The sequence below is a fragment of the Rhamphochromis sp. 'chilingali' genome (genome assembly GCF_963969265.1).
Source record: "Rhamphochromis sp. 'chilingali' genome assembly, chromosome: 1".
Classification (NCBI taxonomy): domain Eukaryota; kingdom Metazoa; phylum Chordata; class Actinopteri; order Cichliformes; family Cichlidae; genus Rhamphochromis; species Rhamphochromis sp. 'chilingali'.
This window is the reverse complement of record NC_137929.1, coordinates 63,811,838-63,837,792: the sequence shown is the minus strand read 5'-3', so window position 1 is coordinate 63,837,792 and position 25,955 is coordinate 63,811,838. Positions and strand designations below refer to the sequence as shown.

The 25,955-nt window shown below is 42.8% G+C and overlaps 1 protein-coding gene across 1 annotated transcript; it reads left to right on the top strand.

The window, feature by feature from the left end:
- Window positions 1-969: 969 nt before the first annotated feature.
- Window positions 970-25,489, top strand: LOC308400449 (uncharacterized protein; the record flags this gene model as incomplete). The annotated part of the gene is made up of 5 exons (XM_080888151.1): window positions 970-1,261; window positions 1,848-2,183; window positions 2,604-2,933; window positions 7,120-8,016; window positions 25,416-25,489. The coding sequence occupies exons 1-5, from the start codon at window positions 1,168-1,170 to the stop codon at window positions 25,487-25,489; spliced, it is 1,731 nt and encodes a 576-aa protein (XP_080744277.1). The 5' UTR covers window positions 970-1,167.
- Window positions 25,490-25,955: the final 466 nt, after the last annotated feature.

Sequence of the window (25,955 nt, the reverse complement as noted above, 5' to 3'; positions counted from 1 at the left end):
TCGTGTTGTTCAGCTTCTGCTCAAACTGCACGATTGACTCGCAGGGGTTAGAAGTTCAGAAGAAGGTCTCACACTATACCGCCCGATGCTCAGATGCGACCTGAGAGCTCACACTGTGCGTCCATAACATGAAGGTTATAACACAAAATCTGTCGCTCACTCCCTCTCTGTCTTTCACTCACACACACACACCACCACCATCAACTTTGCTAAATTGCTAATGAAAAACATGATCAGGCAGCTGTGATTGAGCAGCAGTGTAGATCCAACTATTTTCACGGTTGTTGTGGTAGTGATCATTTTGTGAGGCCACACCGAAAAGGCTCGGATGAGCTTTCCAAAGTTCTACAAGTTGTGCCTCCATCGCTTGTGTCCAGATCACACGCTGCACTGCACGTGCTGCTCCGTCTGTTCGCTAACATTTCTGTGTTTGCGCGTGCGCAGTGTGAGAGGCTGCGGAGACACCCTCACGACGGCCGAGAGGACTTCAAACAGGTTTGAAATCCTCCCGATTGATGGTCGTGAGGTGTTAATCGCTTCTCGTTACCCCACGTACACTACACGATGCACGACACACGATGAAGGCGAAACTCGGCCGATCCCCAAAACCGTCGCACGACTCAAAAATTGCACAGTACATGGCCAGAACAGATGTTCACCCTACGGTCCAAACTGCAAATGAATCTCTCATGAGCGACGCTGCCGTTCTGACTGGAGCAGCGCTAGATGTACAACATTGTTTTTGTCTAAAATAAATCGATGCACTGATTCCAATCATAAACAAGGAGGGTTGGAGTTGTGCCATGAAAAGGTTGCAGTTCTAAATGTGTAGTAAGTTCTTTTAGGGTGTTTTTAACTGACTTTGTCTCTTCCACGATGTCATTTCTCTCTCCTACAGGATCTGTTACAATTATTCAAATTGGGTGATGACGTCATTTAACGACTTCTAGCGAATTTTAGGACAGCCAATAGAAATTTCCCTTACCGAGGAGTCGGCAAAACTGAGTAGTAGTAGTTAAATCGGAAGTGTGGAGTCAGTTGCTTAAATCTTTCAGCTTTTTTAAACCTTAAATTTAATTGAATCTCATCAGGTTTTAAACTCAGGTTCAGTTGTTCGCTGAAATTAGCGACAGATTTAGACTTCAGAACAAGTCAAAGAAGCGCTGGATGATCAGTAATAATGACACGGAAATGTCTGCCGTAACTGCATCACGCTGCTCCGCTTTGCTGTTTGCTGTCGTCGTCGTGTTCGCCTCTGCAGGTGAGGTTTACAGTTAGAAACTAAACTGAGTTTATCTGACAATAGACCAGCATCGACTAGTTTACATGTTGTTAAGAATAATAATAACAATGATAATAATATGGATTTAGTTTGTCTGTGTGGACACTTAACATCTGTAATCCAGCTGTGACAGAGACAAAGAAGTGTAATGTGTGTCAGTGTGATGTGTTGTAGTGTCAGGAGTCAGGATGCAGCTACAAAGCTTCTTGTTCAGTGTATACAAACAGCTGTAGCTCCATAAAGGCAGCATGCAGAGACTCACAGTGTCTTATAATGAGAGGCTGCTTTCTCTCACACATTATGTTCACTTATTATCAGCACATGTTGTTGTTCTGTGGAAGCTAACATCTTGTAGTTTCTGACACTTTGCATGTTTAGCATGAGGCTAAAATTCCCCCTCAGTGGGTCACTGGTGACCTGCTGGATGTTCAGAGGTTCATTAAATCCAACATGACTAAAAACTCAAATGTCAAAGGAAATAAACAAAATATTTAAAGTCAATTATTCTGATCATAGTTGTACTTTGACCTTTAACCTCTCTGCTCTGTGTTGTTTCCTCTTTCAGAGCAGAAAAACATCACAGCTGAGTCTGGACAGGACGTCACTCTGACATGTCGAGCTCCAAACAACAACATCATAGTTGTGTACTGGAAGAACGCTGACCTGAAGCCAGATTATGTGCTTTTGTACCAGGATGGTCTCTCTAATTCAACACACCAGCATCCATCTTTTAAGAACCGGGTGGATCTGCAGGACAGACAGATGAAGGATGGAGACGCGTCTTTGATTCTGAAGAACGTGACGATTAATGACGCTGGAACATACGAGTGTCATGTGTTCATGGCAGAAACAGACTCATTGAAGATTCCCAGCATCATCCACCTGGCTGTCGTTCCTCCAGGTGAGTGAGTAGAGTTGAGTGTGTGCGTGATCAGAGGTGAAGCTGCTTCCTGGTTGTTGATGTGTGTTTGTTGTATGGATGAGCTGGTGGATGTCAGAGGTAGACAGATGTTTCTCCAGCTGTTGTCTTTGTGGCTGGTAGTCTAGAGTTGACTTGTTCTTACTTATTATCAGCACATGTTGTTGTTCTGTGGAAGCTAACATCTTGTAGTTTCTGACACTTTGCATGTTTAGCACGAGGCTAAAATTCCCCCTCAGTGGGTCACTGGTGACCTGCTGGATGTTCAGAGGTTCATTAAATCCAACATGACTAAAAACTCAAATGTCAAAGGAAATAAACAAAATATTTAAAGTCAGTCATTCTGATCATAGTTGTACTTTGACCTTTAACCTCTCTGCTCTGTGTTGTTTCCTCTTTCAGACCCAAAGATCATCACAGCTGAGTCTGGACAGGACGTCACTCTGACATGTCGAGCTCCAACCAAGAAGATCAGAAGTGTAGTATGGAGCAGAACTGACAAGCCAGGATTTGTGCTTTTGTACCAGGCTGGTCGCTTTGTTACAGATCACCAGCATCCATCTTTTAAGAACCGGGTGGATCTGCAGGAAAGACAGATGAAGTATGGAGACGTGTCTTTGAATCTGAAGGATGTGAGGATCAATGACACTGGAACATACATGTGTCGTGTCCTCAATGAAAGAACCAGCTCATTGAAGATCATCAGTATCGTCTACTTGAGTGTTCCTCCAGGTGAGTGAGTAGAGTTGAGTGTGTGTGTGATCAGAGGTAAATGGCCTGTATTTATATAGCGCTTTACTAGTCCCTAAGGACCCCAAAACGCTTTTCACATCCAGTCATCCACACATTCACACACTGGTGATGGCAAGCTACATTGTAGCCACAGCCACCCTGGGGCGCACTGACAGAGGCGAGGCTGCTGGACACTGGCGCCACCGAGCCCTCTGACCACCACCAATAGGCAACGGGTGAAGTGTCTTGCCCAAGGACACAACAACCGAGACTGTCGGAGCCGGGGCTCGAACCGGCAACCTTCCGATTACAAGGCGAACTCCCAACTCTTGAGCCACGATCGCCCCAGAGGTGAAGCTGCTTCCTGGTTGTTGATGTTTGTTTGTTGTATGGATGAGCTGGTGGATGTCAGAGGTAGACAGATGTTTCTCCAGCTGTTGTCTTTGTGGCTGGTAGTCTAGAGTTGTAGAGCAGCATTGTTTGGTTAGAGCAGAAACAAAGACATTTATGAATCCGTCTCTTCTTCTCTTGCTCTCTAACTCGTCTGTAAACATGAAACTTAGATTACACAGGAAACACGTGATCTCACCCAAAGAACAGTCACCGTCCTGCTTTGAAACAACCAGAACAAAACAAAAGCACGTTTGCACTATTCCAGCACGGCTGGAGCACACACTGGCTGATGTGACAATTCATGGATATAATTTCCAATATTTCTTTAGCTCCCACCACATCTTTAAATGGTAAATGGCCTGTATTTATATAGCGCTTTACTAGTCCCTAAGGACTCCAAAGCGCTTTACATATCCAGTCATCCACCCATTCACACACTGGTGATGGCAGCTACATTGTAGCCACAGCCACCGTGGGGCGCACTGACAGAGGCGAGGCTGCCGGACACTGGCGCCACCGGGCCCTCTGACCACCACCAGTAGGCAACGGGTGAAGTGTCTTGCCCAAGGACACAACGACCGAGACTGTCCAAGCCGGGGCTCGAACCGGCAACCTTCCGATTACAAGGCGAACTCCCAACTCTTGAGCCACGATCGCCCACAACAACCATGTGGGGTCAGGGGTCATGTTTGGCTTGAGACTTTTGAAAAGTAAATCATCATGTGTTTGAAAACGTGCTTCTTTAGCATCAGGCTAAAACTCTGCTGTACCTGTGATCTGGTCAATGGTCACAGCTCTCTGTCCCATCCAACCAAGTTACCCTTTATATATATGAAGTGCATCAAACCGCATGAATGGAGACGAGCGTCTGACTGACTGCTGGAGTCCAGCATCCACCCACACTCAGATGGCCTCCATCAGTTTTCTTTAGCACAGATGTGTCCTGCTCACTCTGGAGTCAGTGTTATCATCCTCATCTGTGACAATGTGAGACTCCAGCTGAGCTAGTTTGTTATTTATTAATTCACTGACTTCTATTATGTCCTGATAGTTTAACCGTAGAGTTTAATCCATGTGTAGCTGAGCAGACTCCCTGCATGTTGTTGCTGTTACAGAGAGAGGACGGCTGCTGTCACTCTGTCAGGTTTAGATCAAATCAAACTAAGCTGGCAGTTTATCTGAATACAGGCAGTGCTTATTGTAAAGTATATACAGTGGGGCAAAAAAGTATTTAGTCAGCCACCGATTGTGCAAGTTCCCCCACTTAAAATGATGACAGAGGTCAGTAATTTGCACCAGAGGTACACTTCAACTGTGAGAGACAGAATGTGAAAGAAAAATCCATGAATTCACATGGTAGGATTTGTAAAGAATTTATTCGTAAATTAGGGTGGAAAATAAGTATTTGGTCACCTCAAACAAGGAAAATCTCTGGCTCTCACAGACCTGTAACGTCTTCTGTAAGAAGCTTTTCTGTCCCCCACTCGTTACCTGTATGAATGGCACCTGTTTGAACTCATCATCTGTATAAAAGACACCTGTCCACAGCCTCAAACAGTCAGACTCCAAACTCCGCCATGGCCAAGACCAAAGAGCTTTCGAAGGACACCAGGAAAAGTATTGTAGACCTGCACCAGACTGGGAAGAGTGAATCTACAATAGGCAAGCAGCTTGGTGTGAAAAAATCAACTGTGGGAGCAATCATCAGAAAATGGAAGACATACAAGACCACTGATAATCTCCCTCGATCTGGGGCTCCACGCAAGATCTCATCCCGTGGGGTCAAAATGATCATGAGAACGGTGAGCAAAGATCCCAGAACCACACGGGGGGACCTGGTGAATGACCTGCAGAGAGCTGGGACCACAGTAACAAAGGTCACCATCAGTAACACACTACAACGGCAGGGAATCAAATCCCGCAGTGCCAGACGTGTTCTGCTGCTGAAGCCAGTGCATGTCCAGGCCCGTCTGAAGTTTGCCAGAGAGCACATGGATGATACAGCAGAGGATTGGGAGAATGTCATGTGGTCAGATGAAACCAAAGTAGAACTTTTTGGTATAAACTCAACTCGTCGTGTTTGGAGGAAGAAGAATACCGAGTTGCATCCCAAGAACACCATACCTACTGTGAAGCATGGGGGTGGAAACATCATGCTATGGGGCTGTTTTTCTGCCAAGGGGACAGGACGACTGATCCGTGTTAAGGACAGAATGAATGGGGCCATGTATCGTGAGATTTTGAGCCAAAACCTCCTTCCATCAGTGAGAACTTTGAAGATGAAACGAGGCTGGGTCTTCCAACATGACAATGATCTAAAACACACCGCCCGGGCAACAAAGGAGTGGCTCCGTAAGAAGCATTTGAAAGTCCTGGAGTGGCCTAGCCAGTCTCCAGACCTCAACCCCATAGAAAATCTGTGGCGGGAGTTGAAAGTCCGTGTTGCTCGGCGACAGCCCCAAAACATCACTGCTCTCGAGAAGATCTGCATGGAGGAATGGGCCAAAATACCAGCTACTGTGTGTGCAAACCTGGTAAAGACCTATAGTAAACGTTTGACCTCTGTTATTGCCAACAAAGGTTATGTTACAAAGTATTGAGTTGTATTTTTGTTATTGACCAAATACTTATTTTCCACCCTGATTTACGAATAAATTCTTTACAAATCCTACCATGTGAATTCATGGATTTTTTTTTCACATTCTGTCTCTCACAGTTGAAGTGTACCTCTGGTGCAAATTACTGACCTCTGTCATCATTTTAGGTGGGGGGACTTGCACAATCGGTGGCTGACTAAATACTTTTTTGCCCCACTGTATCTTTACTGCAGCTGTGTTAAAAACATGGCTGCCCTCTCGTTGTAATGAGACCAGCTGAGCAGAGTTACTGATCTGTAAGCAGTTTCCAAACTCCTGAGACTGATCACAGTGTGGCTTTGAACCTCTCATGCTGAAATCATCAGTATCTCTGTGACCAGCTGTGATAAACTGCTGATAAATGAACACATTATCTTTGTGCTATAAACTTACCTGCCAGAGCAAATACATAACAGCCAGAATACACAGTTGGTCTGTGTAACAACTGTAAAAAACTATTGTAAGGAGCTGGACCTCTTCAAGTTTGTTTAAAACGTTTAATCCGAGAAGCTTCTTCAGTTCTAAGAGCAACTGGTGGATCTCCCAGATTTTTAAGCCCTATGGGAGTGTCCCCCAGGAGGGTCATGGAGCACCTGTTGATCCTATTGATCCCACCATTCTGATGGACATAGAAGAGCCACCTCCACAGGATAAAGGACACTCTTTCGAGGATGCTAATGTTCACATTTTGGACAGAGAGGACAGATGGTTTTAAAGAGGAGTGAAAGAAGCCATCTACGTCCACTGTGAGCGACCATCGTTGATCATCAGGGGGGTCCTTTTGTCCCTCTTGGGGGGGAAACTCCCACAGAGCTTGAATCTGAATCACAGGTTCAGATGTTTCAGCCTCATAATAAACAAACACAGGTTCAGAGAGTCGAGGATTTGACCTTCCAAAAGTCTCAGACATGTTTTAACGAACTCTCAGTCTGCAAATTATAAAGATCAGCTGGATCAGTTTTAGTCATATTTAGTCAGATCATCCGTTTCCTTTGTTAAATTAAGAAAAATCCACCAGTATTTTCTCACTTTATACATATTGTGAATAGTTTGTATTAATCTGTTGTCCTGAACTAGAAGAGGAAACAGATTCTGTTCTGTTCTCCACTCATCACCTACCTGACAGCTGACACCTCACACCTGTTTCTCACCTGCAGGTCACACAGGAGGAGACACAGAGGAGGGAGAGAAGGAGGATGGAGGGAAGAAGGACGGAGGGAAGGAGGACGGAGGGAAGAAGGACGGAGGGAAGGAGGATGAAGGGAAGGAGGATGAAGGGAAGGAGGCTGGAGGGAAGAAGGATGGAGGGAAGGAGGACGAAGGGAAGAAGGACGGAGGGAAGGAGGATGAAGGGAAGAAGGACGGGGGGAAGACGGACGGAGGGAAGGAGGATGAAGGGAAGAAGGATGGGGGGAAGGAGGACGGAGGGAAGGAGGACGGAGGGAAGGAGGATGGAGGGAAGAAGGACGGGGGGAAGACGGACGGAGGGAAGGAGGACGAAGGGAAGAAGGATGGGGGGAAGGAGGACGAAGGGAAGAAGGATGGGGGGAAGGAGGACGAAGGGAAGAAGGATGGAGGGAAGGAGGATGGGGGGAAGGAGGACGGAGGGAAGAAGGACGGAGGGAAGGAGGATGAAGGGAAGAAGGATGGGGGGAAGGAGGACGGAGGGAAGGAGGACGAAGGGAAGAAGGACGGAGGGAAGGAGGATGGAGGGAAGAAGGATGGAGGGAAGGATGACAGAGGGAAGGAGGATGGGGGGAAGGAGGACGGAGGGAAGAAGGACGAAGGGAAGAAGGACGGGGGGAAGGAGGATGAAGGGAAGAAGGATGGGGGGAAGGAGGATGGAGGGAAGAAGGACGGAGGGAAGGAGGACGGGGGGAAGGAGGATGAAGGGAAGGAGGATGGGGGGAAGGAGGACGGAGGGAAGGAGGATGAAGGGAAGAAGGATGGGGGGAAGGAGGATGGAAGGAAGAAGGACAGAGGGAAGGAGGATGGGGGGAAGAAGGACAGAGGGAAGGAGGATGGGGGGAAGAAGGATGGAGGGAAGGAGGACGGTGGGAAGAAGGACAGAGGGAAGAAGGACGGAGGGAAGGAGGATGGAGGGAAGGAGGATGGAGGGAAGAAGGATGGAGGGAAGGAGGATGAAGGGAAGAAGGATGGGGGGAAGGAGGATGGAGGGAAGAAGGACAGAGGGAAGGAGGATGGGGGGAAGAAGGATGGAGGGAAGGAGGATGAAGGGAAGAAGGATGGGGGGAAGGAGGACGGAGGGAAGAAGGACGGAGGGAAGAAGGACGGAGGGAAGGAGGAGGGAGGGAAGAAGGACGGGGGGAAGGAGGACGGAGGGAAGAAGGACGGAGGGAAGAAGGACGGAGGGAAGGAGGATGGAGGGAAGAAGGATGGAGGGAAGGAGGTTGGAAGGAAGGATGAAGGGAAGGAGGATGGAGGGAAGGAGGATGGAAGGAAGGATGAAGGGAAGGAGGATGGAAGGAAGGATGAAGGGAAGGAGGATGGAGGGAAGGAGGATGGAAGGAAGGATGAAGGGAAGGAGGATGGATCTGTTCGACTGATAGTTGGTCTGTCAGTTTCTGCTGTGCTTCTTGTTGTTGTTGCTCTTCTTATTAATCTGATCTGCAGAAAATATGAGAGGGGTTTTAGCACAACAAAACAAAACCTGAGAAAAAAACGTCAGAAAACAATTGAAAGGGCTGCAAAGTATTCAAAGCTGAATAATGCTGAGACTGACTTTCCATGAAGTCACTGTTACCCAGCGCGACGAAAAACATGATCAAGGACAGAAAGAAACTGATGATGCCCCATGTGACTTTTCCTCCTCAAGCCCAGCCCACTGGGAGACAGCTTGTTTTTGTGTTTGTGGTGTTTTGCTCGGCTGTGCCCTTTTTAACACTGTTGTGTTTAACTTTGTTTTTTTTATATCTCTGGAAATAAAAGTTTGGTTTGTAAAGAAAATGATAATGAGTGAAATCAGTCTGTCTGTCTACATTTATGAAGAAAACAGTGATCAAAAACTCAAATATTTACTCAATAAACTGAAAAAATGTTAAGATTTAACATTCCTGTGAATCACTAAACTAAGATGTATAACCACTGTTTTTGAAAACTGCTTCACATCTGTGCTGCATGGAGTCGACCAACTTGTGGCAGCTGTAAACAGATATACCAGCCCAGGAGGATTTGACAACCTTCCACAATTCCTCTGCGTTTCTTGGTTTTGCCTCAGAAACACCATTTTTGATGTCACAAGTTTTCTATTGGATTAAGGTCCGGGCACTCTGCTGGCCACTCCATGACCCTAATTTTATTGGTCTGGAACCAAGATGCTGCTCACTTACTGGTGTGTTTGGGGTCGTTGTGATGTTTAAACACCCATTTCATGGGCATTTCCTCTTCAGCATAAGGCAGCGTGACCTCTCCAAGTAGTTTGATATAAGCAAATTGATCCCTGATATGAGATAAGTGGGCCCGACACCATAGTAAGAGAAACAGACCCCATCATGATGCTTGCACTGCCATGCTTCACAGTCTTCAGAGAGTACTGTGGCTTGAATTCAGTGTTTGGGGGTCTGAGGGCTCAGGGCCGTCCTGTTGTCATGGTATCAAGTGCATGACGACTCTCTGCACACACTCTGAGTCCTTATGCACATTTTCTATAAGTCCTCATCAGAGGAATGCAGCTCATCTAAATATCTGTAAAAAAGTTTTTGTTAATGCAAAGAAATATCTTTTTAAAAATTTCTGTAAATACTGAAAAAAACCCAGGAACTTTCTGTCATTTCTCCGTTACTTCATTCATTTGGTTTTGTATGAGTGGTCATGGCAGAGAAGTTCCTCCTTCACATTCTCCAAAAACGTCCATTGGGCCGATTTGGACTCTTTGCCAGCCTGATTCTGGGCCCCGGGCCTTATGTTTGACACCCCTGCACTCAACTCTTTATAGCTCTGAAAACTAATTTAAGAACAACAAAAAAACCCTCAGAAAATAAAGTAACTGACAGAAATTTTAAATATGAGCATAATTCCACCAAAGAGGCTTTTTATTTTCAGGCTCTGGTTGTTTGAGGCTGTCAGACGCTCAGTTATTGACGATGATGCTTGAATTCAAACAGACAGACAACATGAAAGATGAGGAAATCCCTGAGCACTGTGCAGAGGACTCTGAGGATCCTCAGCGTCACTGTGACACGTGCCTGTATGTGCACATCTTTACTTTTAATAAGATGTTTCAACATGCAGACGTGAATCTAACACAGTAACAGCTGCCTTTGTTTCAGATCCAGCTCATTCCAGTTCACTGACAAAGTTTTGGTGCTGCGATAACGACTCTGAGCCGATGAAGCTCTGATGACTCTGATAACATCTCCCTCCCAGTAATAACCTCCCAGCAGCAACTATGACAGACACGTCTCCTGACAGTGACACTCTTACAGATACACATTCAAGACTCAAGAGCTTTATTGTCAATACAGCAGTAGACACAGTATACAGCTTACCACATGGTGCATTTATAAGTATGCAAAAGATATCTCTCTCCAAGAGATATAAAACTCAAAATTACAAATACATAACATACTAAACTTTGTGATGCGGCTGCTGCTGCTCCACATGTTAGTAAATCTGACCCTAAATCTTCCTGCTTCTCTTAGAGCACACAGGTAACGGCTGCCCTGAGCATGAAGGTGTGTCTGCAACATGATGAAGCTCGTCTAGAGCAATGATTACAATCTGCTCCGGGGCAGCTGGAGAGTCCTGTTTGCTGTTTGCCTCCTTTAGAAAATAGAATAAGAGCCAGAAACTTCTTCTCAACACAAAATAGTCTTTGAATGTGTTTTATCTTATTTTCTAGGGTCCATTAGAGTGACCGTGGATACAAAGTGATGTTAGTGGAGAATTAAAGGTTTTAGTAAAAAGTGTGAAGGTTGACAGTTTGATTACAGCTGCTCAAACTGATTTCCTGTTCTTTGTATGTTTGTCACACTTATTAAATGTTTCAGATCAGGATGATGTAGCTTTGGATTTGTTCCCTTAATAACAAACATCTTCATTTACAAACTTCAGTTTGTGTTTTCTTTGTTTAATATTTTAATGTGTTTGATCTGAAACATTTAAGTGTGACAAACATACGAAAACCAGGAAACCAGGAAGGAAACAAACTCTGTTTCACTCTGTTTGTTTCCATCTTATGTTCTTATATGTTGTTTGTTTGAAACTTGTGATCAGTATTTTAAACTTTTTAAACTGAACTCAAACACAAACTACAAACTGGTCAGACATTGAAATGAATTGTTCCTCTGAGTATCTGAACCTGCTGTTGTGTTGCTTTTGTGTGCTGCTGTCACTGATGGCTGCTGCTGTGACAACAGACACACAAACAGTTTGATGTCATCAGAAATCCCTCTGCATACACTGAGAGAAAAGCTGCTTTACTTTCACACTCCAACACTGTTATTATGTCCTGCAGTCTGAGTGTAAAACAACACTGCCCCCGTGAGGTCAAACTGGAGCATTGCACATGATAATTCACATCCAGCAAACGTCTTGGACCTTCACACACATCTGACCCTGATTTAGTGGAGACTTTAGAAATTTCAGTGTTTCTAAAGTCTACCTCCTTTTTTGTGATAGTTTTTAATGAATTGGGACACAGCTGGGACACGTTGGTTATTGATTTCACTGTTTAAAGCTTTAAACAGATCAGAGAGACAGTCCAGGCAGATGGGATCACGTGGTGAGTGAAATAAATACAGAGGTGGTCACCTCTGTATTTAATCATTAGTTATTATTCATCTCTGGCTCTCTTCCACATCTTGTCTTGTCTCCTCCCTTTTCCTGGTTCTGCAAACAAACAAAGGTCAATCAAATGGATGATCCACTTGGTAAAGGCTAAAGAACCAATCAGGACAGGCAAAAATAAAAAGAACTAATTTCATCATTGGATGAGATGATCCAGTGCTAACTATATGCTTTATCAACAAGGAAAAAGGGTTTCTGTCTGCCTTTTAAGCCTAATCTTAAAAGTAGAGATAGTGTCTGTCTCCTGAATCCAAACTGGAAGCTGGTTCCACAGAAGAGGGGCCTGAAAACTGAAGGCTCTCCCTCCCATTCTACTTTTAAATACTCTAGGAACAACAAGTAGGCCTGCAGAGCGAGAGCGAAGTGCTCTAATAGGGTGATATGGTACTACAAGGTCATTAAGATAAGATGGGGCCTGATTATTTAAGACCTTGTATGTGAGGAGCAGCATTTTGAATTCAATTCTGGATTTAACAGGAAGACAATGAAGGGAAGCCAGTCTCAGACCAACAGAATAGACCCAGCAGAAGAAGCTACTTCCATTTAGGAGTTTTCACGGCCTCTGAGGATTTCCTCCAGTTTTTATCCATCTATTGGTATCAAGACTGCATCTGTGAGGATTTTCTGCCACAGAGGGAATTTTCCACGACTGCTACAGCTGCCAAACGTCTTGATGCATGCTCAATCATCCAGGTAAGTAAATCTCCAAGTTGATTCTGTTCATCTGGACGCAGCGTTTTGTGGGAGAAACGTTTCGTCACTCATCCAGGTGACTTCTTCAGTCTCAGCTGACTGCAGGTTTCCTCAATCTTATAAACAGAACATTTGCATAATGACTGAAAGCAGCCCACTGAAGGAAGAATGGGCTGGGAGGTCAGAGATCAGTGGGCTTTGGTCAGTGGTTGTTGATCATGACCTGACAGATCTGTATCCTGTGTGTGCACCCACTGTGGGCCTTTCCTGTGCTTAGTGTCAGCCTGAGCTCCATGCAGGCCTCAAAGGCCAAGCAATTCAAAAGCTTCACCAAAACAAGGCACCACTCAAATAGCTGGACCCAGGCTCACCGCCCTTATGGAGGAAAACATAGAAGATGATCTCTGTGAGTTATTTTTACTGTCATATTATAAAATGTGATGTTCTAGCATCATGTTATTCTTCTTAAGCCTTTGAAAAGCTTCCTCTGTGTTCATTGAACTGATGACTTTAGTGCTGCTGTCTACTTGTTACATTTAGTACTGTTTCATTTTCAACCTAGGAAGATCTGTGAAAAGGACTCACAATATAACATAATACTGTAAGATTACTTACAGGTAAAATACTCAGATTGTACTTAGATAAAAGTAATCACAGACTGGCCCAGCCTGACTGCCTTGAAGTTCAGGTGTCTTCACTGCCTCCTCTGATAAGAGCTGGAGACCTGAGTAGGTTCGTCACCCATCAGCAGCAGATCACCTCTCGATCGGGCACGTTTTCATCTGGGAGGCTTTTAGAGCTCACTGCCCTCGGCGTCGCTGCTGGAACAACCAAGTTTTGCTATTGAATCTTTGACCTGCTGATCTCACAGAGGCAGGAGACCCAGAACATCCATGCCAGCTTCAGTTTATGCTCTGTCCTGTCATCCAATCAGATTTGCATGTAATACACTGATATTCAGCCCCAGCCTGGTGTTCTCTCCATCTCTGACCTTTCACACAATTTAAACTAACAAACTTTCTCTTTAAAACTGTTTGTCAATCACAATTTACTCGATTTATTATTATTCTATCACATATTTATATCAGTCATAATGAACTCAGTATGATCTGAGCTGTAAACCTGTATTGATCATCACAAACCTTTATAGCGCTTCAGAGCAGCTCCTTCAGTGGCTGCGGCACCCACGATGTGGGACGGAGAGATTTCCTCCCCTCTGCTGTCAGACTCCACCACAAAGACTTTGCAGCTGATCAAACACACACATGTGCAATAGGACTAAGTGTAACACTCTTTTTCTGACAACGTTGTATTTGTACTCAGTTGTATATAGCATGTGTATTCTATTTTTATCCTATTATTCTATTCTATTCTATTGGGTACAGTTGCGTACAGTTTCTTATTCTATTCCAGTGTTCTCTCATGTTTGCTATGTAACTGCACTGTCCACTTCCTGCTGTAACAAAACAAATTTCCCACATGTGGGACTAATAAAGATGCTCTTATCGTTACTGTATAACCACAGGTTCACTTCACATTTGGTAGAATATAAAAGGACAAAGCTGGACAATTGTCATCACATTTCTCATTAGTTGCTGTTAGCACAAGCACACAAAGAAAGCAGAGCTTTAGCTTTAGCTCCCTACATCACTTTTAAGCCTGGATGTTGAGGCTTTTGCTTCCTCTCAGCTGTGATGACATCTCTGTCTGCTCCATCTCACCCAACATCATCCATCTGACCTGATGCTACCTGACAAACTAAAGATAAAATATTAAATTCATTTTGCATCACTTACATTTAAAATACATTTAAGGTGGATTTCTTAAAAGGGAAGGGACTGACCTGACTGTTGTGTCGAGACAGGTGTGAAGGGAGTTAAATCCAGTCTTATACTACGGACGTGTTTGGTTTTGGTCTGTAATACGTTGAGTTTATTATCTATAAGTTAACATAGCAAATCCTCCATCCAGAGGCTAAAGTGATATCAGAGCTAGACTACTTTAAGTGGAAACAGATGATCGTCTGAGCCTTAAATGAAATAAGGTTAAAAAGAAATGCTGCTATCGACAGTGTGAGGCAGTGAGCTCTGTTATACCATATTTTTTAATTTTCTTTATTATTATTATATTATAGTGTTATTACCTTCCTGTTACTTCATAATAGAACGACAGTTAATGGTAAAAGTCTTGAATAGTTTTGAATTTATTTTTCCATGATCACATTTCATTCAATCACTCGTGGACTTGTGTGAATGTTACATGTGTTATTTTCACCCGTGGATTTACAGACACTGTGTGAACAGTTTTCATTTTATCCAAAGTTTTACTTGATGTCCAACTGATAAAATCACTGACAGACAACAGAAGCAGGAGCTCAGAGAGAAATTCAATTCAACTTTATTCATAAAGAGACAAATCACAACGTTTGGTTTTATTTTACAGAAACTTCAAACTAAACCAAATTCAGGACGTGTATTAAACCTGCAGCTGATCCCTGTCTGCTGTTCACTACCTTTGATTTCTGTTACCAGCATCATCTCATGTTCCCCAGGTTCACTGACAACGCTGAAACCACCAGCGGGAGACTAAGAGTGCTGATTTAAAAAGATTCAGACATTTTATTTTGCTGCAGCTCAACATGAGGCTGGATCCTGATTCTTTGTTGTTTTTGTTTTCTCTACATGAAGAAAACAGCAGCAACAAGAAGCACAGCAGGAACTGACAGGCTGACCTTCAGTCCAACAGATCCTCCTGTGTGACCTGCAGGTGAGAAACAGCTGTGAGGTGTCAGGTAGGTGATGATGAAGAACAGAACAGAATCCATTTGCTCTTCAAACTGCTGTCAGACATTATCTGCTGCACTCTGATCACATCACTCAGACCAGCTGCTTTCTACAAAGTCTCATCAGCAACATCTTTACAAACCAACATCAGATTGTGTGTTTTGTGGTCTAAAGTTTTGTGCCTCTGGTTTCTCATTGGCTCACACTCTTGCAGAGCCGTAACACGCACATGAATGAGAGGTGGTGAGTGTAGTTCCTATTGACAGGGTATTGCAGACCATCCCGCTAATTGCTGAATTTACTTTTGTCTGTCATATTTATGATGAAAAACAAATGTAATCAAATTAGATATTGATATTTTCATATGGGAATTGATCCTGCAACATGAAACGCTGGGACTGGAAGTTCAGCATCGCTCCGCACATCATACCTGTGAGATGACAGACAGCAGTGTGGAGGAGAGTGCGACACAAAAACACAGAGATATGACTGACAGCTGCAAACGAAGCAGCATCTGCTGCAGGTGAAAGATATTGGGACTAGCAGAGCAGAGTGGCTTCACTGTAAAACAAAATTAGCAGTGAGTGTGAAAAATTTCTGTGTGTGGAGTTCAACACCGTCCACTCAGAAGCTGCATCACTGGATGGTAGATTTAAAAAGCTTCAGCATTCAGTGACAACAGAGCTGTTGATGAGGCACTTCAGAGAATAACTGCAGCAGCAAAGTGCACTCCCACCCAGTTCCACCATTACAGGGCCAAGTGAAGGAGGAGCCACAGACGTCTGCTGTGTGGAGCCTCTTTGATGAAAGAGCTGCAGGAGATGCTGCAAAGAGAAATACTACAGCTGATGTTATGATGGAGATGAAATGTTATCTTGAGGAGCCCCTCATCCAACAAGGAGAAGGCCCACAGAGCTGGTGGGAGGCCAAGGCCACAGTCTTTCCCTACCTGTTGAAGGTGATGGAGGGGAGACTGTGCATTGTGGCAACATCTGTTCCTTTGGAGGGTCTTCTCAAAAACTGGGCAGATACTGTGGAGCAGGGAAATTATTTTACTGCTATTGTTAAATAATTGTCATCAGTACCATTGCATTAAGAATATAATCTGCAGCATGGATATTGCATTCAGAGGTTTAAACAGTGTCTCTTTCAGAAAGACTGAGTTGCAGGCTGACAGGAAGTTGTATGCAGAAGTGGAAGTTATTTTGAGCCGCAGGCTAAGACGAGGCTTTAACAATGTAACAGATAGCTTTAAGAAGGCCTTAAGCAGTTATGACTATTTCATACACAATGCATATCTGTGCTTATTAAAGAGTTGGAGCTCGGTCAATTAATTGGGGGTCGGAAGCTTTGTTCGGCGCGATGTTCGGACAATCTATTGTGCAAGTGACTTGGAGCCATAGAAGGAATCGCAATACATGCTTACAAAACACTTATATCAGGTCATTTTATATTAAGGTTTAAGTAGAGGTTCTTGATTAAAACATTTATTTAGTAGAAGACATACACATAGTCTCAGTGAGCCTCTGGTCTGGTAAAAGGTCAGAAGTGCAACAGGTGAATTGAGAAAGAGCATTTGAGGACGAGACACAGACAGTAGGTGAAGAGGTGACACAAAGAGCATGTGAGGTCGTGACACACACACATATGAGTTAAATTTATTTAGAGAAGAGGTTACTCATGTCTGGCTGTAACTGCAAAAGTGTCTCGGTAAAAGAGGAACAAGACAAGAACGGAAAGTACCAGCCATGAAAATAGAAGATGATCTTCTGGGTGAAAAGCCATTGTTGGTGTTGATCTGATCTATGTATAAAATGTATCTGTGACGCATGAAGGGGCGTCAGTAAATCAAACCCTGATGCTATAAAATATCTGTTTATGCTTTGATTAAGTCGAGGACTACTGGCTGTCTGCGTACAGAGTGTCTTCCCACACGTGTGTTCATTAAAATCATTGTTTGACCAAAGAGCTTCTGGACCAAGAGTGGTTTGTACTCTCCCTCCTCAATTGTGAACCTTAACATTTGGGGGCTTCGTCCGGTGGTTGAGGAGAGTGGATTGGAGGTGTAGACGGTGATGTATGGTCCGTTGTGGTCAGACAGGCAGGCGTGACCCGGCAACCAAACTGAGGGGACAGGCGCCTTTAAAAAGAGGTAGGCACAGGCCTGTTGATTTTATCCAAAGTGTGCTGAATTGGATGATAAAATTAAATGTCTATTCAGTAAAAGTTGCCGGTAAATGTCTGCTTTGATTTTGATGAGAATCTCATGACAGTACTGAGGATTTAAAAGCAGTTGGACTGCTGGTAATGATTGAATGCGGTTGGACCGCTAAAAGGATTTAATACGGTTAGGACCGTGGTAAGCAGTTGGACTGCTCAAAGATTTTAGTATCTTAGGGAATTTGGTTATTTTTTGGTTATAAGGTTGGACCTGCTTCAGTCTTACACTTTGTTGGGTGTTTTACTGTTGTTCCAAAGTATTATAAATTATTTTAGAACGGAACCGAGGGGGTTCTAGGAAGCGCAGTGCTCAGAGGTAACGCTTGCCAATGCCAAGGACGCTTAGGCATTGTCCTCAAAGAGGGATAGTCAGTTGGTCACTGTGGAGCTTGGGGCACTCCAGAATAACTAGGAGTTAGAGTCTCCTTACCGTTTGGAACGGTATCTGCGCTTTTTTGGGCAGCAAAGGTTGGACCTTGGGTGTTGGACACTTTTAAATTGAGTTAGGGACTTTAGAGATGAGGCCAGAAACTGTTGGACAGATACTGGTTAATTGATTACAAAAAAGTTGGACTTTTATCGGTTAGACCGTTAACTTAAATTTTTCGAAATTCGGTAGGTGTTAAAAGGCATAAAATCTGTGCAGTTGTAAATATAAGACGTCTTTGTGAATATAAAATAATAGATCTCTGTGTGAAAGGAGTCTGAGGCAATGCTGGAGCTATTTTCAGACGGTGTGTGTGTGAGTGAAAATGCAAATGAGTAAGCAGTGAACTGTTTAAACCACGGTTGGTTTTACAAATACTGCTGCAAACATTGCTGAGTGTGTGTTTAAAATGCCATTTATGTTTATTAGAGGACTATAAATAAAGTTTTGAGTTGCCGTAGTGGATGTATAGTAATTGACTGAGTTTGGATGCAGATATATAAATATATTGAGTGCACTGTATATACTTAAGACTAACACATCACTTTATTTCTTGTGTGTGCGGTGAGAATTAATGGAGGTTTCAATTTTTTGTTTGTTTGTTTTTTACTTGCTCTTTTTGATTCCTCAACTCTGGTCACACTTTAGGTGTGTGAATGCGGTGACTAGAAGGTTTTGAATGATGAATAAAGGTGTGAGAGGTATTTCTTTGGTGATGTAAAGTAGGATGTTTTAAAGTTTGAAAGTGTTTTTAATTTAAGAGATGCATGAGTGATGTTATAAGAGTTTAGTTTATTTAAAAGGTGTGTGTGAGAGGATTATGAAATCATTGCGTGAATGATGCTACATTTTAGATCAAAAGTTAGTAGAATTACAGAGGGTTTGTAGATTGTAAATACAAAATAAGTTTGATTAGCCTGGAGAAACAGCAGAGCAGCTGCGTGCTGTGTGTGTGTAACAGGAAATGGTGTGGGTGACAGGAAGTTTGCATGCCCATATAAGGTGACGAGTGAGCACCCAGAGAGAGAATCAGATGAGTTAAACTCTAGGCAGATTAAGTATGGAGGTTTTGAAAAAAGAAATGAAAAGGATATTAATTGTATGTTTTAGTGTGTTAACACAGATTACAGATAAATAAAGGTGGACTTCTCTCAACCTGGAATTTTGAGTACGGCGCCAAAACCACTAGAGTAGCATAATTGGGAGAAAACAGGCCAGATTTTGGCTTAAAATTTTACAGCTTGACCTCGCACTTGTCCCCATCCTGAGAAGAAGCTCAAAGGACAGTTAATCTCCTGATGAAGACCGACAGAACATCGTGGACTTGAGAAGAATTAATAGCAGGCAAAAGACAGTGCAACGGAAACCACACTGACGACACCAGCAGCAGCATGTAAGGAACCACGAGGTGGAAACATGTACTGTAAATTACAGGCTGGGCAGTTGAACAGTGGGATAATGAACGGTGGTAAAGCACTGGACATTGATTGTCAGATTTGCCATGCTTGGAGTAATCTTGAAAGAGATGACTGAGAGGATCAACAGAAAAGAAGAAACCACGTGATGAAACATGCACGGTGGACAGCAGGCTAGTAAGAACAGTGTGACATGACTGTTTAAAGGCACTGAATGTGGTATTTTGCCAGGCTGGGACTTGATCCAAAAGGAAAATACTGAAGAGAAACAGAGAAGAAACAGACTGTGTTTGCTGGAATTCAAGACAACAAAAGGACACTGAGAGAAGAGGACAGTGACCAGTGAGAGGCGAAGCCGGACGAGTTCGACTGTGAGAATACAGGGTGTAATTGGATTGAAATGAAAGCCTGAACTCATGATGGTTTAGAGATGTCCACCGTCACAAACAAAGAGGTAAACAAGAATAGAAAACACACATAGACAAAGTGTTACATGTGAAATTATTTCTGGAAAGAATCAGAAGTGAGATAGTTTTGAATTGAGAAATCAGGGAAAAGATGCATGAATTAAACCTGACTATAACATATAGAGGCAATGAAGAAAGCAGCTTACACTCACTGAACATTAACAAAATACATAGGAAAAGCAATGAAGACCTGCTTACACGTATATACATGACATAAGTTGGGATTTCTGACCAGAGAGAGGGAAACGGGTAGTTTAAGTACTTAAGATAATGATGAAAATGTCTCAGTTGTGTTTCTATAGGGGCGAAACAGATCTGGATCAATTTTCCACGTGCAGCGGTCGGAAGAGACCTGTAGGTTAACTTGACTGGACATGCCAAGGCAAGTTTCTGGTTGAATTGTTCACAGCGCCATGCCTCCATAAACATGACAAGTGGGCCCTAACTTCTGGCTAAGGAGCAGGAATGGTGTTAATAAGGTGGGAATTTAGAATTTGGGTTAGCAAATTTGGGAAAGAAACTGACGGCTTAAGTGGAGAATTGTGCAGGAGTCTGACACACTGCAAAAGCAACATATGCAAATTCACACACACAAACAGAAAATGCATTAACCTTATGAAGACAAGACAAGCTCATGGAGATTAATGCATAGACACTGATTAAACCTGGCTAAGAACACAAACATATGCAATGAAGAACAGCTTGCTATTTTGTATGAATGATACAATGGTGTGAATGTTTAATAAAATACATTTGTGTTTGTAATTGAGGAATAGAAGAAGCCATATGAAAAAGGGAGTGAGTTATGTAAACAAAAAGTGATTAAAGTAGTTTTAAAAGAGTGACTTAGGAGTGCTCTCTCGTACTGAGTGATCAAAACCAGTGATCACTGTAGAAAGAAATAAAATGATTTAATGAGTTGGGAATGTTTAAACATATGTTTCTGTTGTTACAGCTTTTTGAGAGATGACTCAGTATGCACATTAGCTGGAGTGAGTGGTGACGTAGGAGCTTCCTGTATGTGTGTGACTGAGGAAGTGACTTTCAGAAGAGGAAGCATGGCAGACAAGAGAAGTATAGATTTGGGTAGGAAATTTATAGTTTAGTGATATGTTGTTGTAAGGGGGTTATGTTTTATGCTGAATTGAAGTATGTTACAGAGCATAAGGGGGTGATTTTTGTGTGCAAATTGTGTGGTTTTAATGAGACTTTCGGTGTATTGAGGAGGTGAAATTATGTGGTGGCAAAACTTTTGTGTGTTTAAGGTTGTTGAGGTTGTTGTGGTGATGGGTTGATTCTGTCAGTTAGGTTTGGGTTGTTATTTTTGTTTTTAATAGAGGGAGTTTTAGGAAACATGGACATGTCTAAAATTGGGCCCATTATTTTGTAACAGTGCACTTAAAGAAAACCTGTCAGGTGATTTTGTTTTGTTTTTATGAGCTAACAATCAGCTCTATTTTTCATTTCTGTTTTAAGCAGGCCTGCAACAGTGAATAACGGCGCTGAAAATTCTCGGGAAGAGCAAATATAAGGCGGCTTTCCAGATTACAATTGGCTGAGGAGAAAGCTACCTGGGGACTATTCAGGACGTAAGTCCCTGTAAAAAGGATTTTATGCGAGTCAATCCAGTCCAAAAGCATAAAGAAATATTTTCCTATGGAAAATAAAAAATGACTGAGCTCATTTTGCTGAGGGTGGAGTATCTGATCGTGCGGGAAGCTCCACTATCAGCAAATACATGGTGTGACTGCATGTGAGTGAATGTGTGACTGCATGTGAGTGAATGTGTGACTGCATGTGAGTGAATGTGTGACTGCATGTGAGTGAGGATGAATTAATGTGGACAAACAATTTGTTTTTACCAGAGAAAATTTCTGTTTTGTTTTGTTGACTGGGGTTAGATTATGGGATTATAGTATATTGTTGGGAGAATGCCAAATGCTAAAGGGGAAATATTTTTTGATGTAACTCAGTTACCATTAATTGTAGAAACACATGACTGATAACTGTTCTGTTTTAAGTTTATTTTTATGATATAGATTGGAACATGAGTGGGGAAACTGAGCATTTTTAAGTTTTGTATAGTATCTTGACACATGAAATGTATCAAGATAAAGGGGGGTTTAGGGTTTAATAATTTAATTGTTTAATAATTTAGGATCATTTCAGGACCTTTTGGGTTTTTGATCATTTGGATATGGTAAAACTGAAACTGTTATTTTTAAGTTAAGGTTAAAGGATTAAAAGTGAACTTGTCACGGTTTGCGAGGCAAGCCGTGTGGAGTTGTAGAAAAGGACCCAAAAGGCGGCAGCTCTGGTGCAGGTGAATATTTATTTACAACGGTGGGCACAAAACAGCACTGGTGGAAAAACAAGAAACCGGAAACCTAAACTGGGTAAGCTAATAACACAAACCAGAAACGAGGATGCAGGGAGGTCCGGGGAAATACACAAGAGACGCAGGGAGACCGAGGGGAAACAATACAGACGAACCAGGAACTACCATAACAGAAGACACAACTTAAATACACCCAGAGAACACAGGGAGATTACACACAGGTGGGGAACACAGGTGACACTGATAAACATAACGAGACAGGGCAGGAGTGAACACAACATTACGCATACTGACGAGAGACTGTCAAAGTAAAACAGGAAGTACACAGAGGTTCAGACAGGAGGAGAGAGAGCACGGGGAGAACACAGACATAACAGGCTGGGGGAAAACATGGAATAAACACAAAGAGAGACGAGAGCTCATAAATACACAGAGGGGCACAAGGGGGTAAGAGTCACAAAGGGAAAAACACTTAGGGAACACCACAACAGGACACCTCAGAAAACCTGGCCTAAATAAGGAGCGAAAATACAAGGAACCAAGAATACTGGGCCAACATGGCCCAGGACCATGACAGAACTGAATCCTGTTTAGAAGATACAATGCCGGTTTTTCAAAGCTGTGAATAATTCTTAGAGGGAAAATTAGTGAGGGTTGAAGGGGTAGAACAGCTTTGATTTCTTTTTGATTTCTAGAAGAAGTGGTTATAATGTAGGCGTACACATACAGATATTACATAGGTTTATCTTTAGGATAAAGGGGGAGCTTCTACGTAGAAATGATTTTTATACATATTGCATTTTGTGCTTTTAAAGGAGTTGTGGCTCAAATTTGTCTCTGGACGGTCACGAGCCTTTGGCTAGCGCTATGATTAGCCAATCTACTGTGAGGATAATATGAGTTCATGAAGGATTGCACACGCTTACAGACACAGAGTCCAGAAACACACATGACAGTATTGATTACAGGTAAAAGGCCTCAAATTCATTTAGCTTTTTGACTGAACTTAAAGAAGGACCAAAGAGGAAGGAAAGCATATATTTTGGTTAAGTCTGATAAATTAGAATTAGAAGGTATTGTTACATTAAAGGGAGGAAATGAAATAAAAAGGCTATACCAAAACGGGTTATAACATAGGAAATGTGAGGTTTTAAAATGAAGTTAGTGTTAACACATAGGAGTTGTTTCAAGGCAGCATTTAGCTATGATGAAATGTATACAGGATGTTGATGATCAGATAAGGGAAAAATAGAGCGAGCAACCGGACGTGAAACCAGCGCTTAAAGAATTTTAAAGTGATGAGTAACGTTGAAGAATATACATAAATACAAGTCAATAAGTTAAGAACATAATTAGGATCAGGCTTTTGATTAAAGAGTCCCAGATAGGATAAGTTAGGGAGATGCAGGAAAAGGTGTTTTGTTTCCTTTGCAGAAGATCTCGACGACCACAGGAGGGGCGAGGATCCTGGAGATCTCGAGGTCCGAGACCACCAGAGAGGGTCTGAGCGAGGACACAATGTATTGCGACCTCTGGTGTTCCAGAGGTCGAGAGAGGGAGTGTGGAGCAGGGAAATTATTTTACTGCTATTGTTAAATAATTGTCATCAGTACCATTGCATTAAGAATATAATCTGCAGCATGGATATTGCATTCAGAGGTTTAAACAGTGTCTCTTTCAGAAAGACTGAGTTGCAGGCTGACAGGAAGTTGTATGCAGAAGTGGAAGTTATTTTGAGCCGCAGGCTAAGACGAGGCTTTAACAATGTAACAGATAGCTTTAAGAAGGCCTTAAGCAGTTATGACTATTTCATACACAATGCATATCTGTGCTTATTAAAGAGTTGGAGCTCGGTCAATTAATTGGGGGTCGGAAGCTTTGTTCGGCGCGATGTTCGGACAATCTATTGTGCAAGTGACTTGGAGCCATAGAAGGAATCGCAATACATGCTTACAAAACACTTATATCAGGTCATTTTATATTAAGGTTTAAGTAGAGGTTCTTGATTAAAACATTTATTTAGTAGAAGACATACACATAGTCTCAGTGAGCCTCTGGTCTGGTAAAAGGTCAGAAGTGCAACAGGTGAATTGAGAAAGAGCATTTGAGGACGAGACACAGACAGTAGGTGAAGAGGTGACACAAAGAGCATGTGAGGTCGTGACACACACACATATGAGTTAAATTTATTTAGAGAAGAGGTTACTCATGTCTGGCTGTAACTGCAAAAGTGTCTCGGTAAAAGAGGAACAAGACAAGAACGGAAAGTACCAGCCATGAAAATAGAAGATGATCTTCTGGGTGAAAAGCCATTGTTGGTGTTGATCTGATCTATGTATAAAATGTATCTGTGACGCATGAAGGGGCGTCAGTAAATCAAACCCTGATGCTATAAAATATCTGTTTATGCTTTGATTAAGTCGAGGACTACTGGCTGTCTGCGTACAGAGTGTCTTCCCACACGTGTGTTCATTAAAATCATTGTTTGACCAAAGAGCTTCTGGACCAAGAGTGGTTTGTACTCTCCCTCCTCAATTGTGAACCTTAACAATACTAAGGAGAAACCACATCAGCCCATCCAAGCTGAGGCAGCTGGTTTTTCTGAATGTCGACCTGCACTGAGGACAAACTGTTTGGCTGCTGAGTTTGGTTCTGTTCTGTGGATTTGTTTACAGTGGGGCTTTTTGTGTTGAATTAAACTTAAAGGTTTGATTAAAATATTAAACAACAGTAAGAATGCCTGCTTTTGTAACAGAACAAAAACACAAAATTAGGCAATTATAAGGCTTTTCATAAAAACACTACATGCAAAAGGGTTTGTCAGCACACAAAGCATTCACATTTGCCAAGTAAAGCTAAAGTATGAGGCTACAGAGGATAATAACTTAAGAGACATTTGGGAGCCACGAGACGTGCAAGATAATCCAGAGCTTAGATCTAAATAAGGAAGTCTTAACTCAGTAATGGAGAATATCCTCACACATTAAGAAGCACCGAGGGAGGGAAGTCCTTCATTACTCTGTCAGTCAGGCAGGTGATCAGTGAAGAACAGCACAGAATCTATGTACCTGCATGTTCAGCTCAATTTGTGGATGCAATAAGAAGTAAAGTGAGAGTGATCAGCTTACCAGTGACTGTGATATTAACCAGGTTACTGATGGCACCATTACTGGACTCACACCAGTAAACTCCGGTGTCGTGAGGCACCAGCGTACTGATTGAACATGATTGATCACGTTGCTGTTGTCCCCGCCCATCTCCACACTCAGCCCTCTGCAGTTTGCTTGTGTTTCTCCTCACAGTCCAATCAGAAAAGCTTTGGTCCTCCTCACAGATTACAGTCACAACATCTCCCTCAGAGACATCAGAGCTGTGAGGAAGAGGAGAGGTTAGATATCACTCACGACTGAACTTCTGGGACCGCTCCGCCCCCTGGTGGCCTGATTTGATAGTGAAAAATTATTTTCTACCAGGCTGATGTAATAAAGCTGTGGAATCAGGACTGAGGTTTCGGGCATTTCCCCTCGGCTATTTGCAAGTAAGAAGAGCAAACATCTGAAGAGGCACAAGCTCCAACATTTTAGTAATATGAAGAACAACTTTGTTGCCTGACCAGCACGTTGTGGCCTGCAGCCTTCATAGGTTTAAGGTTTAAAAACATTTTTAGGATTATTTGGTTCAGTGGAAACTACTGCTACTGACAGTGAAAACATTTGCAGACCTTTTCAGAGGATGAGCATTTGTTCGAGGGTCCACTTTCTGCCCTGAGCCTGGTTCTGCCGGAGGTTTCTTCCTGTTAAAAGGGAGTTTTTCCTTCCCACTGTCGCCAAAGTGCTTGCTCA